Below are 14,717 nucleotides of genomic sequence, written 5' to 3' on the forward strand. Positions count from 1 at the left end.
TAGTTTTGATTGCAAATTCCAATTAACAATAATTGTAATTGACAATTACTAATTGTTATATAAATACAAATTATACTTATTTAAAGTAAGTAATATTTAAAATATTATTATAAGTATTAATAAAAATTATATTTATATAGTTGCATTTATTTTATATACCTACTGAATACTTACCTATGTTTTAAATTTTGCATGGACTGGTGAATATATTTTATAATAATGTGTGTTTTTTATGTTTGTCTTTATGTTTTGTCTTGTGGAGTGAAACTGCTTAAAATTTTAACTGAGTGATATCTAGGAAAAAGTTAGATCTAGTTTCCAATTGGTATTTTGAGGTAGTATCTTATACTTTTCTTAATAATCATGAAAAACAACCAAATAAATACAGCAAAATCGAATTATTTACATGACATCAATTTTTGAATAAATCGATTAATTTTTTTTTTGCAATTCTACTTAACCACAAAGACAGATTTTAGATATTATACAATTTAAAAAATATAATTTGAATAATAATGTATGAATTTTAATATTATTATTATTAATTAATTACAAAATAATATAATAAATAGAATAAATCTGAATAATGAAAATAATGTAATATGATTCTCGTGCTATAATGTTATACAGTTTCCGGCTGTCGCAATACCACAAATATGAAAGATGGAACAATAACTGATCTTTGACGATAAAAAACGCTTAAGTATAAAAATACCAAAAAAAGTTTGATTGATTCAATATAGATTCTAGATCATTTAACCTGATTGTATAATATAATAAGCACATTCATTCGTATTTGTACCTCGTGCATATTATTTTTTTATTAAACAAAGTTATAACTTAAATATTATTTTAAGACTGTTTATTTACCTTTAATTTATCCCTTTTTTTTTGAACTGAAGGCCATTACAATTTCTTATTGTGCTTGTTTTTGTGTATACAGATATCTAAGCCAATTATTATTATAATAATACCGACAATATTTTTAATTTTCTTCATTGTTAAAACGCGATAATCTTTCACAATTTCTTTCATAATAAACTATTGTTAAAATAAACCCTTGACTTTTAGATATTAATGACTATAATTAAAATTTTAAATTGTGATTTTTATTACAAAAGCAAGCCCTTAATGATAAGCTTGGTGAATTCGCGAGTCCGTAATATTGAATTAATAATATATACCAATACATAAATGTCATCATATTGATGTATCAAATAATGGTTTTGTATAATATTTAATGTTATATTATAGTAGATGGCCCGGTAAACACGGAAATCCGGTCGACTCACTAACCGTTTTTTACGTAAATAATAATTACTAATTTGTACGAAATTCTTGAAGTATAGACAGAACAGTATTAATCTATAAAATAAATGTATTATTACAACTTCATTATATCTATATTACTGCTATGTATCTAATGTTAAAGTAATAATAATAAATCACACCATTAAAATGAAAGTTAAGAGCACTAACAAAATAAATTACTGATTTTTTTCAATCATAAATATTTGAACCCTGTGTCTGGTGTATTTTTTTTTGTTATAACATATTAATATTCAATTCATTAGGCGTTAAAACAATTTTTTTTTGTTCATTTAAGTCTATTGAAACTTGAAAATTTTTTTATAATCTGGACAAATTGCTAAACCAGATGAAATTCGGTCTGAATACTCTGAATTCGTCTAGGTTTATAAAAACTCTATTCTGTATACTATAATAGGTAAATCTTATACTCATTTAGCTAATCACGCCAGTTATATAATTATATATTAGCTTTTATACCATTTTTTACGCTTTCGTTTGGAATTAGGTAGAGCAGTAACAATTTACCATATAAAAAATATATAATAACTATAATAATATCACTGCGATGATATATGTATATTATAATAATAACGTCAATTTCGAAGAGCCGATCAAATCGTTCTGACATAACAATTTGTACACATTATAATAATAATGATGATCCATATAACACATATTTACGTGTCCGTACTACATAACACGTTCTACAAAGCTAATTTTTTACTTCGGTCTACTGAAATACGATTACATGTCTGTTTCGCATGATTAAATTAGTAGTAGTGGTAATTTTGAGTACATCAATCCTAAAATTTTTTTAAAAAGTTGACTACAATGTATAATGCTTAAATTAACGACAACAGCTTGTAATTTTAAATTATTAATTTAGAATATCTATACAATCAAGAAAATACTATAGAAACTATTGTCTAATTGTTATATACCATTTTTTTTATCAACCCCGTCGAAAGTGGTACATTCAAATGACATTCTTTGAAGTGATCGATATAATGGTCCTGTTCCTAATATTAGTATACTTTAACTAGTGAGTTGAATTTTGACCTGTGTTACGTGAGCTTCTGAAATTAGTCATGAATTACAATGTACCATTAAAAAAACCCTGCCATTTAGGTATCTACTGTCATCTATTTTACACCTACTGTAGCTAGGTATCTAATAATGTATACCATTAGTCCAAATCGATTTGTTGATAGTTACATACAAAGAAGCTGTTTTTGGCAGGTCTAATGTGTATGTATTTCTATTAGTCAGTATAACTTACATATTTATTCTTTGATTTACTTTAAGTTTTGAAAGTTTCTGTGTATTAATTATAATATTTTATTACTATTTATGTACCTAATGTTATTAGTTTATCACATTACCTTTTTAAGACAAGAAGACAAACTTCTTAAAAATTTTTTTCTTAAGATACATTTTTATAACAGTGTTTATAAGTATAAAATCTTAGGTAGACAAATTAATGATAATTAAACAAGGAACCAAAGAACATATATACCTACATTTCCGTATTAAGATTTGTGTTCGTAGCCCCAAAAGCAAAATATTATCAACAAAATAATAATTAATTAAGATAAAGATAGTGTAGAAAACCCTTGATAATTGTTCCCACTGAATTTCACCAAACTCAGTTGCAGCACTAATAGAGTAATAGATTATCATATTAATTACTATACGGAATTAAGTTTGATACCAAAACAAAATTCTACTTAATTATATATTTATATAAACAAATGTGTTGTGGGCTTGTGGTGTAGATTAGGAATAATATGCTATTTAATTAATTAAATCGTATTTACCTACTATTTTTTTTTTTAAATTAAGAAACGCTCAAAAACTACTGGTAAGATTTTCAACTTCTTAGCAATATATTAAAACAATACCTATGATAAAAAAATAAAAAATAAAACAATTTATAATTTTACAGTACATTAGAAATATAATGGGATATAGAATTTTATTTATGAAAAATGTTAGAAATCTCTTGAATTCTGAAAAAAATAAACAGTTATTTATCACAGGAATATAAACTATAATAAAAAATATATACATAAATACATAATAATATAATATATTGAATCTCGCTTGGTAATTTAAAATGGTTTTTATACCTATGTACACAATACATTTATTTTTAGTTTATACCGTATTTATACGTAATAATATAATATCCAGTGGGGCATATATAAAGTCTACTTTTTTTTAAATATACTTTTAAATGTTTTTAACGACTATTATTTACATTGTTATTGAATAACTTAAAAATATTATAATTTATAAGATCATGACTTTTGATTGCATCAGATAAGTATAATTATTTTATTACGGTAAAATACATTATAGTAATTATACATTAAGTATATAAAATACAATTGATTGTATTTATATTTTTTGAAGTGTGCTTAGTAATATATGTATTTGTATGTTCATTGTTCACAGAAACTATTTGCAGAGAGATTTTTATAAATATAAGCGGGAATGTTTACTTGAATGTAGCCATATATTTTACCGTGTAACACAAAATCACAGTATTTCTCAAAAAGAGTAAGACATGTTCATATCATATTTTTACAAAGATTACGGGTGTGTAATATATTATATAAAAATAGTATACATTATTTCAAAAATGAAACCAGACGATCAATATAACAATAGCCAACAGGTATACAATGTCATTGAATTCACAACACGAATATAATAATATAAGTATATATCTGACGTAATAATAAATCGTTCCTATAAGGCTATATATTATATTATAACCCATAATACTCGTTTAGTCGGATCTTTTACAATTCGCAACGATGAATCGATAAAATAAAACTTCCGCGATATACTGTTAATATATACAGCTAGTATAATATAGATAAGTATGTGTATACAGAAGTACCTTAGTGCACGTTTTAATATTATTTATAATTTCAGTCTACCGGACGATCGTTACCTGTGTTTAGTTCAAATACTCGTATATACTTACACTGAGTTACACCGTCCTATTATATGTCCATTACACATACCTATAAAGTAAGTAGTTACGCGTTCTTGGTTCAATCGTATTCAGTCGACTATACTTGTATATTGCACAAATACTTCACTTACGCAAACTGAAAAACTTCGCAAAACAATGTTTGCTTATTTGACAGTTATCACTATGCTGTGTTTAGTAAGTACAAATATTAAATATTTACTGACCTATCCTTTATTATTGTTGAGATAATAAACTATAATAACCTTATTATTGTCTATTGCTATTATTATAAATTTATTAATTTTTCAATTACCTTTTTTTAAGTGAAATGTTTTTTGTTAGCGATCTAGCTATACCTACTAAAACTACCAAATAAGTATTATCTTGATAATATTATTAAAAATTTAACATTCGTAATAATATTCGTATTTATTTTTTCGGTAATTCTTGATTTTTTGGAAAAGTACTGGACATTTTTAACTTTTACCCCCAATAAGTATAAACTAGAACCAATTTTCTGCCAAAAACCGCCCTTGAAGTTGTAAATTAAAGCAGTTTTATAATTCTAATACGTAAAAAGAAATGCACATCATTTGTAAAATGAATACATTCATCGTCCCGCTTATAATTTAAAATTATGCCATATATTATACCCCTAGGTATTAAAAATTGTATTTAATAATAATTAATAAAATAATAAGAATCAAAGTAAAACAATTACATCATTTGCTTGTATTGCTTATGATGTTATTATAATATTTTATAAGATATTTACTATTTAATAACTAATGTAGTTGCAGTTGCCTACATTATATTATAATACATACAGTAAACAGTTTAACATGCTAATCAGAAAGACGCAGTAATCCGAACGGGCTTGAGAATTATTATCGCATCGCTATATTAATACATACATGTATATCATAATAATAATTAATAATATTTCCTGGTAATAAAATTTGTCAATAAATTACATTCGTACATTGCACGTGTACGTAATTTAGATATGATATGTTGTATGTCAGGGCTCACCTAACCTTAGAAATCTGAACATTTTTTGCGGGCCATCAAAATTTTAAGTGCATATTTACATTATTTAAAAATCAATAATAATTTACAACAATAACACATATAATGTTGTCGTAATATGCTTTATTTATTCATTGTCTGGGGCCGGATAAAATTTGTTCAAAGCCGCCATTTGGTGACCCATGTTGTATGATATCTGCTTCAGAAGCCACAAAAGCGTTGAATACTGCCATACTATGGGTTTAAAAAAATGTTGAAAACTGCTAAGAACTAATTTTGCTTAAACGTTTGCAGAACAATGCATTTAATCTGAACATAGGAACTAGTGTTTAAAAAATAAATAAAAAATGAATTTAATATATATATTAACATGATTAAAATAATTTTGATTGTATTCATTCATTGTGTTTTTAAATTACGAATTTTTACAAATTAATACAGTATAGATAAAACTAAATTTTAAAATTTTAAAAATAATTGATGTTTTTTTAGTCAAAGTAATCCGAACGACCACTTCCCTCAATTTCGTTCGGATTAATCATTAATGTGGCCTAGTACCTTACTGTATGTATTTTTTGTAAATACTAGTTTTAATCACGTTCAAATAATGTATTATATTATTGTTAGTAAATTGATTTTATTTTAAACACCTGTATAGTGACCAACAATCATAATTATTTATTATTATTATTAGAAATCTATTATGCTCCGAATTTACTAGAAAATAGTCTTATCGTTTTTGTAAAATCCACAATTTAATATGACATAACACTAGTTTAAAAAAAAAACTTGAATTAATCTGATAAGTGATTACTTCTCACGCGATATAAACACAACTATATAATAAGTATGGTCGAAATACTATGTAAGTATATAGGCATACCCGTATGACACCAATAAACTTTGTTATGATAATAGATACCTAATATTATAAAAATCAACACGGCAACACACGAGTATTTTAATAAACGATTAATTTAGACAAATTATACTCAATTTTGACAAATCTCTTTCGAATTCCTATGTACTTTACTGTAACACATACATATATGTGCACTTCTTTATATCTAATATTAATTCGATTTGGTCCACGTGACATGTTAATATAAAATAATGTACATGTCATAGTAAAAAAGTAATAAATTATACATCAAAATGTTATAAACATTCAAATACATATATAATATATAAACTCCGATAGTTATACAACTCATAATTACGAGGGTCTTTAAACACGAGTCACCAATACTTTGATATTTCGGGTGTGATTATCAAAGTATAAATAGCATATTTTGGATCTTTTTAATATAGAGCATAATGTATATTAGTATTTTTCCATTCAAATAACCTATATTCGATTGAAAAAAAGCCGATCTTTTCGACATAAAGCAACGCTCTCCAGCGATCATCCTGCAACCGTATATAGTGCACAGCGTCCATTGAACATGCCGTCTATCGACAAAGTTCAGATTTCCCGTTATCGTTATTTCCGCTAAATTCACTGGAGACGGCAGTATACGATATAATAATATGAAGTTCATCGTCATCGTTTTCAGGGCCGGTCGGAGAGAGTTTCGTCGCTGATGTATCCGCACGACTACGGCCCGACGCTGTTCGCGAGCGCCGGCAACGTGACGTTCGACTTCGTAGTGGTGGGCGGCGGTAGCGCCGGCGCCACGGTCGCAGCCCGACTCAGCGAGATACCCGAATGGAACGTGCTGCTGTTGGAGGCGGGTGCCGACCCGCCGAACTACACGGAGACGCCGCTCAGGTACAGCGACGCGCTGACCAGCGACGTCGACTGGACGTTCATCACGGAACCCGAACCGCGCCTGTTCGGCGGCCTGGAACGCGGCCGGTGTCTGGTGTCCAGGGGCCTGATGTTGGGCGGGTCGTCGTCCATGAACGCCATGATGTACTTGCGGGGCACCAGGCGCGACTTTGACGAGTGGGAGCGGCTGGGCAACGCGGGCTGGGGATTCGGCGACGTGCTACCGTACTTCGTCAAGTCCGAGAACTTCACGGGCGGCAGCGGTCGGCGAGACGCGGTGCCGCACGGCCGCAACGGCCCGCTCACCGTCGGCCCGCTGGTTTCCATCGACCCGGCGTACTCGGCGGTCGCGGACGGCAACCGGCTGCTCCGGTTGGCCGAGCTGGACGACATGAACCGGTTCGCGCCCCCGGCGATCGGCTACGGGCCGCTGGACTTCACGGTGCGCGACGGCCTCCGGTGTAGCACGCTCAAGGCGTTCCTGTTGCCGGCCAGCGAACGGCCGAACCTGTTCGTGGCGAAAAACGCCAGGGTGACGCGGGTGATGGTCCAGCGGACCGATTTTCCGGGTGGCGGAAACTGCACCAGGGCGGTGGGCGTCGAGTACGTCGGGCCGGCGGGGCGAACGGGACGCGTGTACGTGACCCGCGAAGTGATACTGTCCGCGGGCGTGATCATGAGCCCTCAGATTCTGATGGTGTCGGGCGTGGGGCCCGCGGGACATTTGCGCCAACACGGAATCCACGTTTTCAGCGACTTGCCGGTCGGCTACAACTACCAGGATCACGTTTCGTTCGCCGGACTGGTGTTCAGCGACCGGAAGGACAGATCCCGAGCCGACATAGCCCGCGAGAGTGCCGACCTGACCCGGGCCACGTTCGACTTGGTGTCCAGAGGCGTGGGCACGTTGGGCCTAACAAACCTCGTGAGCTTCGTCGACACCGCGGACAAGGGACACGCCGACGTGCAGGTCGTGTACCTCAGATATCCGTACAACAGCACGAGGAACACACCGAACAAACGGAGCAGGCTGTCGAACATGTTCGGGTACTCGGACCGAGTGGCAACGCTGTTCGACGATCTGAACAAGCTGAGCGACTCCGTGCTCGCGATACCTATTAACGTCGACGGCCGAAGCACCGGGCGCGTGGTCCTGCGGTCGGCCGACCCGTTGGCGCGCCCGAAGATCTACACCAATTACTTGTCGTACGACGACGAGATCGAGACGCTGCTGCGCGGAATCGATTTCGTCGTGCAACTGTCGAAAACCAAACCGATGGTGGACGCGGGACTGAAGCTGGAACCAGTCGCGTATCCAGACTGCACGGCTCACGCCTGGGGAACGAGGGACTATTGGGTGTGTGCTATCCGCAACGTTGCCACGTCGTTCTATCATCCGGTGGGCACGTGCCGGATGGGTCCCACCTACGATAAGCGGTCCGTCGTCGACACCACGCTAAACGTGATAGGCGTGCGGGGTCTCAGGGTGATCGACAGTTCGATAATGCCCAAAGTCGTTTCGGTAAACACGAACGCCGCGACCATAATGATCGCCGAAAAGGGATCGGACATTATAAAAAAATATTACGGTAAACTCCCGTAAAGTATACAAATAATACGTAGAATATGATGTAGAATTACACATACAGACACGTCTGTCCGTAAAAGTCTTGAACTAAATCATAATATAATGTTATAATAATATACTATATATATTGTAATTTTAGACGTACATATATCCCGACTTCGATCGGTTAAAAATTAATCTACATTTCTGTCGTATTCCGTTTTGCTTCAGTTGAAATATATATATATACATCATACAAACACAGTTACAACGATTAATTTTATGATTTTTTACTTGAAAAACTGGAAATAGATTCGACAAATGCTAAAAATCTGTCATATATCCAATATCGTTAAAACTTAATGTATTAATATCAAAAATATATACAAAATTAAGTAAGCAATAAATCATGATTAAAACAATAATTATTGTAATTGTGTTCATAAGATTTGATTTTAATATTTGTTTTTTTTTTATATATTTGTAAAAAATTGTATACTTACGCAATATTTCTACTAATAATAATTGCAATTTAATCTATAATCAATTGCAAATATTTATATAAACGAAATAATATTCGATTTAAAACAAAATGTATGTATGAGATATCTACAAACCCTTCCCAAGACTCAAAGAATCTATTTATATATCTTTTATTTAAATAGTCCAGTAGTCTATGAGTCTATAGAGGACAGGTAAAGAAATATTAATTTTTATAAATATTATTATATCTATATTTTTAAATATATTATAGGTAATAATTATATATATTTATTATTTATTTTATATTACAAGCCACAATGCCCAAACTATTATATACCGTGTAGAATAAAACTATAGATGTATACAATTAATACTAATACCATCATATCACTATATTGGGTTTGATTTATGATTAATGATTATTATGACACATTTAAGCTTAATTCCCTATGTTATATGGAAAATTAGGTAATCATTTGGGTTTCACAAAAAAAGATTAATAACCATTGGAATTTGGACAGAAGGTAATTGCAAACAGACCAAGAGTACTCATTGTGCATGAGGAAGCTTTAATATTAAATAACGTCAGAAACCAGGACAAAGTTTTAAGTAAAGCTGAGGAGCTATGATGTACTTATCTGTGCTTAAATATTAGCAATAACAAAGCAGAGCAGTATCATAATAATTAATATTATGTAAAGTATAATCAATTTTTAATACATACATTAAAAAGTTCAATCTTTGTCACTGCACGTTTCCCAACAGTATTTATCCCCAACGACATCGCGTACAATATGGTGTAACTAAACTCAACAATTTATTTTACATACCATAGATAAATAAAGGCTAAAACGTCATCAGAGAACGAACAAATTTTAAGTCGGTAGACACGCGTCTTATGAACTTTGCAACTTGCAAGTGGCAGTTACAATATATTTATGGAAAGTTAAGTTTTTCATCTATATAACATAGCATTATTGCCTATTGGTAATATAATAGGTATTATTTTCCACAGAACATTACATTATATTGCGACGTTCTCCGTAGTGTTTTATTTTAATGTAACTTTAACCCTAAACTTGTTCTATTTTTAATTTATTGAGAATAGTATATTATATTATGTTGTTAATGCATTTTGTAGTTTTAAATTCATATCGATAACGAAAAATATTTTATACATACATAAATTCAATTAAAAATATACTACTTACAATATTCAGTCGGTTGTCCATCTGCCAGCAGAAGTGTAACTACCAAGAGTCCATGGATAATACAATATACATAAATTATATAATATATGGTAAATTATCATATCGCATGTCCTGTGCTCGACGTAGGGGTCGTGAGTTATTTTTTAGTACTTGATGCTAACTACATTTGCTATAGCACTGGTCATATAGACTACAGAGCAAAGGTATATAGTTGCTATTCATCGGCAACGAAGAGAGAAAGACGTAATTACTATGTATAATATAATAATATATCGCAGATGATTTACCCGTAAAACTCAGGCGCGTTCTATAATTTATATAAGCATAATATAATACCCGTTAGCGCGTGAACCGACTTACCGATCCAAATAGGAATGCGTCTAGACCTTGACTGTAATTTGAGTGTGTCTGAGTGTGTAGCATGTCTGATTTAAGTATATAAATACGTACTTATATAAAAAAAAAATATTCTGTCTACGACGTGTAAATATAGAATCCACGCGCATAATTCAACATAATATCGTCTAGGCCTATTGTGTCCCCGGCGAGAGAACATCGTAATTATTATTATTTATATTATTGTGGGCTACTATGCATTATTACAGGGTTTGTCATATAATTATATTGATTAATAAGGTAAACAGCAAACTAAGCAAACATCGTATAGTCATCGCTCATTTGGAAATCTATAATTTAATAAGTTCATGATTGATACGCACTAAGACTAAGTACCTACTAGACAACTTAGCTGTATAACGTATTAATTTCATATATTTTTAATATGTATATTGTATAATATTATGTTCTCACCAAACTGCTAATTATATGCAAAAAACTACTATATCTATGGAGACAACGATTATATCAATATTGGCTATTTATGAAAAAAATATTGTTGTTTTAACATCTCGTTTGGTAATAAATCCATTACAATTTATTAAATTTTTATTATAATTTTAACTAACCAAACAAGCGGGACACGGGTGCAATAAAACATGTTAATAGTGCCTACGAATTATATTATGGCTATTCGAACACCTTGAAAAAGACTGTCACAACTCAAAATTAATACACTTTACTAAAAAATTACTATGGTATTTTTTAATAAACAAAATTGCAAGTTTTGAAATAAACATAACTCAATACAATACTGTTGTATTTAAGAAGATGTCAGTGCACTGTTAGTTTTTTCTCTCTAGCCCGCGCGTTAGGTGTATTATATTTTGATAATATTTCTGAGTACAAGACGATGAGTTTTTTCCATTATTCCCAATACAACGTTAATTATATTGTTTAGAAATATCTATAAATTACAACATTATTAAATAACATTTAACTTTTTAAAATTTTAATTTTTTTAAAAAAAACTCATAGTCTTGTACTCGGAAATATTATCAAAATTTAATTTTATAATAGGTATATTTACTCTAGAACTTAAATTGAACGAGTTCTACTCAGACTGCGTAAATGTGTTTTGTGTATGTTGCGCGTGGGCTAGAGAGAGTAAACAAACAGTGCGCTGACATCCTCTTAAGTTAATAAGCTAATAAGGTTATTAAAAACAATAAGTACGTATCGTATAGGTACTGCATCCAGCTATATCTTAAAATAAGACAATTCACTTGAAGAATTAAAAAACGCCATAATTTATATAAGATATAAGATATAAGATAATGATATTCAACAATTTCAAAGAAACACTTCCCTGCTAGCTTTAAACAGTTTAAACTAAACCTAACTTAATAATATTCATCAAGACATCAAGTACGCTGGGATTCAAACATATAAACTTATTTACAATTCACATAAAAAGCAAATACACAGAAACGTATGCAGTTCTACGAAATTCACTACATATATCAACATTAAAAAAAAATTGTATTGAGTTGTACATGTACGTGAACACACATTTTTTTTTATTTATTCGTTTATAAATAAGGTATATTACTTAAAACTCTATAACTAATATTAAATATGTACGCTATTAAGATCATAATATATTTTTCTAGCAGCTTCTCTTTTTTTATTTCTAGTAATCTCCATGTTATAAGTATCTTATTTATCGACTGTGGATAAACTTAATTTTATTATAAGTGCAAAGTACAATCTATATCAATTAAAATATTTATTTATTAATAAAATACGGACTGTGTCATATTAATAAAAAAATGGTTACAAAAGTATGATGAATATTACATAATTAAGAATAAATAATAGTAGTAATAACTAATAATAATACTATATAATACATAAATTATGAACTCTAGAACTCTAGTAGTTATGTGTATGATGGTATTTTATAATATATATTAAGATCCACCGAATTTCTGCAGAAAACGTATCCATGTAGGTATTTTGAATTTTGATCACTTGGTCAGTAGTGAACTTCTAATGTAGGTACGCGTAATTTTGTTGGATAACTTATCTTATAATTTAAAAACCCACTGGAAAATTTATAATTTTTATAATGTACTATATTATACAACTATGAACTAATATAAATTAGTATAGTTACGACATATATTTAGCGTGCTGGTTTATAAAATGTAAAAATCTTATTAGCTTAACTCAACCAAGGACAGTTCTCAGCAAGTCTCAAGGAGGGTAAAAATCTAGTGTAAGGACTAAATGGGGAATGATTAATTCACCAAAATCGAAATTCTTTTTATAGCTTGAAAAAAAATCTTAAGTTCTTATGTTGACTATATCCTTAAATGGCTTACATAATTATATTAAATATATTAGCGGGTAAGAGTTCATTAAAAAAAGGTACCTTAACTTGTAAGAAAATATTAATACGATAATAAACCTGTAATCATAATTAGGGAAATAATATTATTGGCCTATTGGCTATTCCTGTAACCCAGAAATGTGATAAATGTACGTTAAACAGATTCGTTTTTTATTTTAAAAGATTTATACAAATTTCTACTGTTGGCATATCTGAGGAGAGGGTGATAAAACCCCTTCCCAAAACTGTCAAGAGGCGATAAATTCCCCGTTTGCTCACCACAATTACGTAACTGTAAATAAAACCTTTTTAACTATGGTATACTTACATAATTACGCGTTTAATATTATAATAATATATTAATTTATGACGCATGAAAATATACGTATCATAATATTATATTCATATATGTATGTTCTCAATCCAAACCCTTCCTTCCCAAGAGAGCCACAAAGGTATACCGAAAAGAGTTAGATGGTCATCGATTCAATCGGATTTGACATTTGGCATTGTCGTCGTCGTAGTCGTATGCCTCGTATTATAGTTGCAGCAGTCGCCGCCTCCGGTTGTTGTGGTGATTTAAATTTAGAACGTGTGTAGGCCTTGGTCACGGCGGCGGCAGCGACGTCGTTGTCGTGGCAAACGAACATACACTCGGAAACTGGGGACGAATGCTCTTAATGGGCTCAAATATATCGAACGACTTTACGAATTTCGGATGCACCACGTGTTGTTACTATTCTTCCTTCCGCCGGAATGCAAATATAAATTTATAATTAAAATCTGGTACATTTCCTGTTAATGTGTGAATGTCTGTTCGAGTACTTTATTTTTTTTTGTGGGGAGGAAGTTGTAAAATATTAACGTACAAAACGATAGACTTAAAAAAATAACAATTTCCACGAATGAAAATACTAAAAAGTAGCAATGTATTTAGTAATGAATTAATAAGTATAGTACGAGTGATGTATCTGCGACTGTAATAAACAAGATACATTTTGTTTACATTATTTTTTATAATAAACGATTAAATTTATGTTCTCTATATTGCCATCATGACCTTTATTACTCAAATTATAAATTATATTAGTCTTACTCCATATAATACTATATAATTTTATATTATAGTAATTTATCATTATTCTCTGTGAAATATTTAGAATCAAAAATAAGATGTACCTATATGGTCTTTAATAGGCATCTAATTAATAGTCATTTTTGGTATGTATAAGACATAAAACTATAAAATGACATTTAATTTATTTGTGAGATAACATATATTTTTTATGCTCAAGTGGATTTATAGCCAGTATATATATATATATATGAATATCATACACGATACTCGGTAAATACACCAATAAATCATTGGAAAAGTATACGATGCATACCTTATCAACCTTAGAAAGAGTAATTCATTGTAATGCGGAAATCCGACTAATATCAATATCGAGAGTTTTTGAACTGCATACTTATAACCTATAATATTATAAAGACGTGGAAATAGCTGCAGTCGTGGGTTGAACAGAAAAGTCTCAATCGTTTATTTGAACATGACATATTTGTTATGGCGTTCGAAATAGTACTAAAACGCGTCTACATCATATTCGCGATTCGTATTATTTAAA

General features: G+C 31.0%; 1 protein-coding gene across 1 annotated transcript; it reads left to right on the forward strand.

Moving 5' to 3' along the window:
- Nucleotides 1-4,184: 4,184 nt before the first annotated feature.
- Nucleotides 4,185-9,428, forward strand: LOC132922777 (choline dehydrogenase, mitochondrial-like). The gene is made up of 3 exons (XM_060986472.1): nt 4,185-4,199; nt 4,255-4,492; nt 6,883-9,428. The coding sequence occupies exons 2-3, from the start codon at nt 4,454-4,456 to the stop codon at nt 8,698-8,700; spliced, it is 1,857 nt and encodes a 618-aa protein (XP_060842455.1). The 5' UTR covers nt 4,185-4,199; nt 4,255-4,453; the 3' UTR covers nt 8,701-9,428.
- Nucleotides 9,429-14,717: the final 5,289 nt, after the last annotated feature.

Source organism: Rhopalosiphum padi, chromosome 2 (genome assembly GCF_020882245.1).
Source record: "Rhopalosiphum padi isolate XX-2018 chromosome 2, ASM2088224v1, whole genome shotgun sequence".
Lineage (NCBI taxonomy): Eukaryota > Metazoa > Arthropoda > Insecta > Hemiptera > Aphididae > Rhopalosiphum > Rhopalosiphum padi.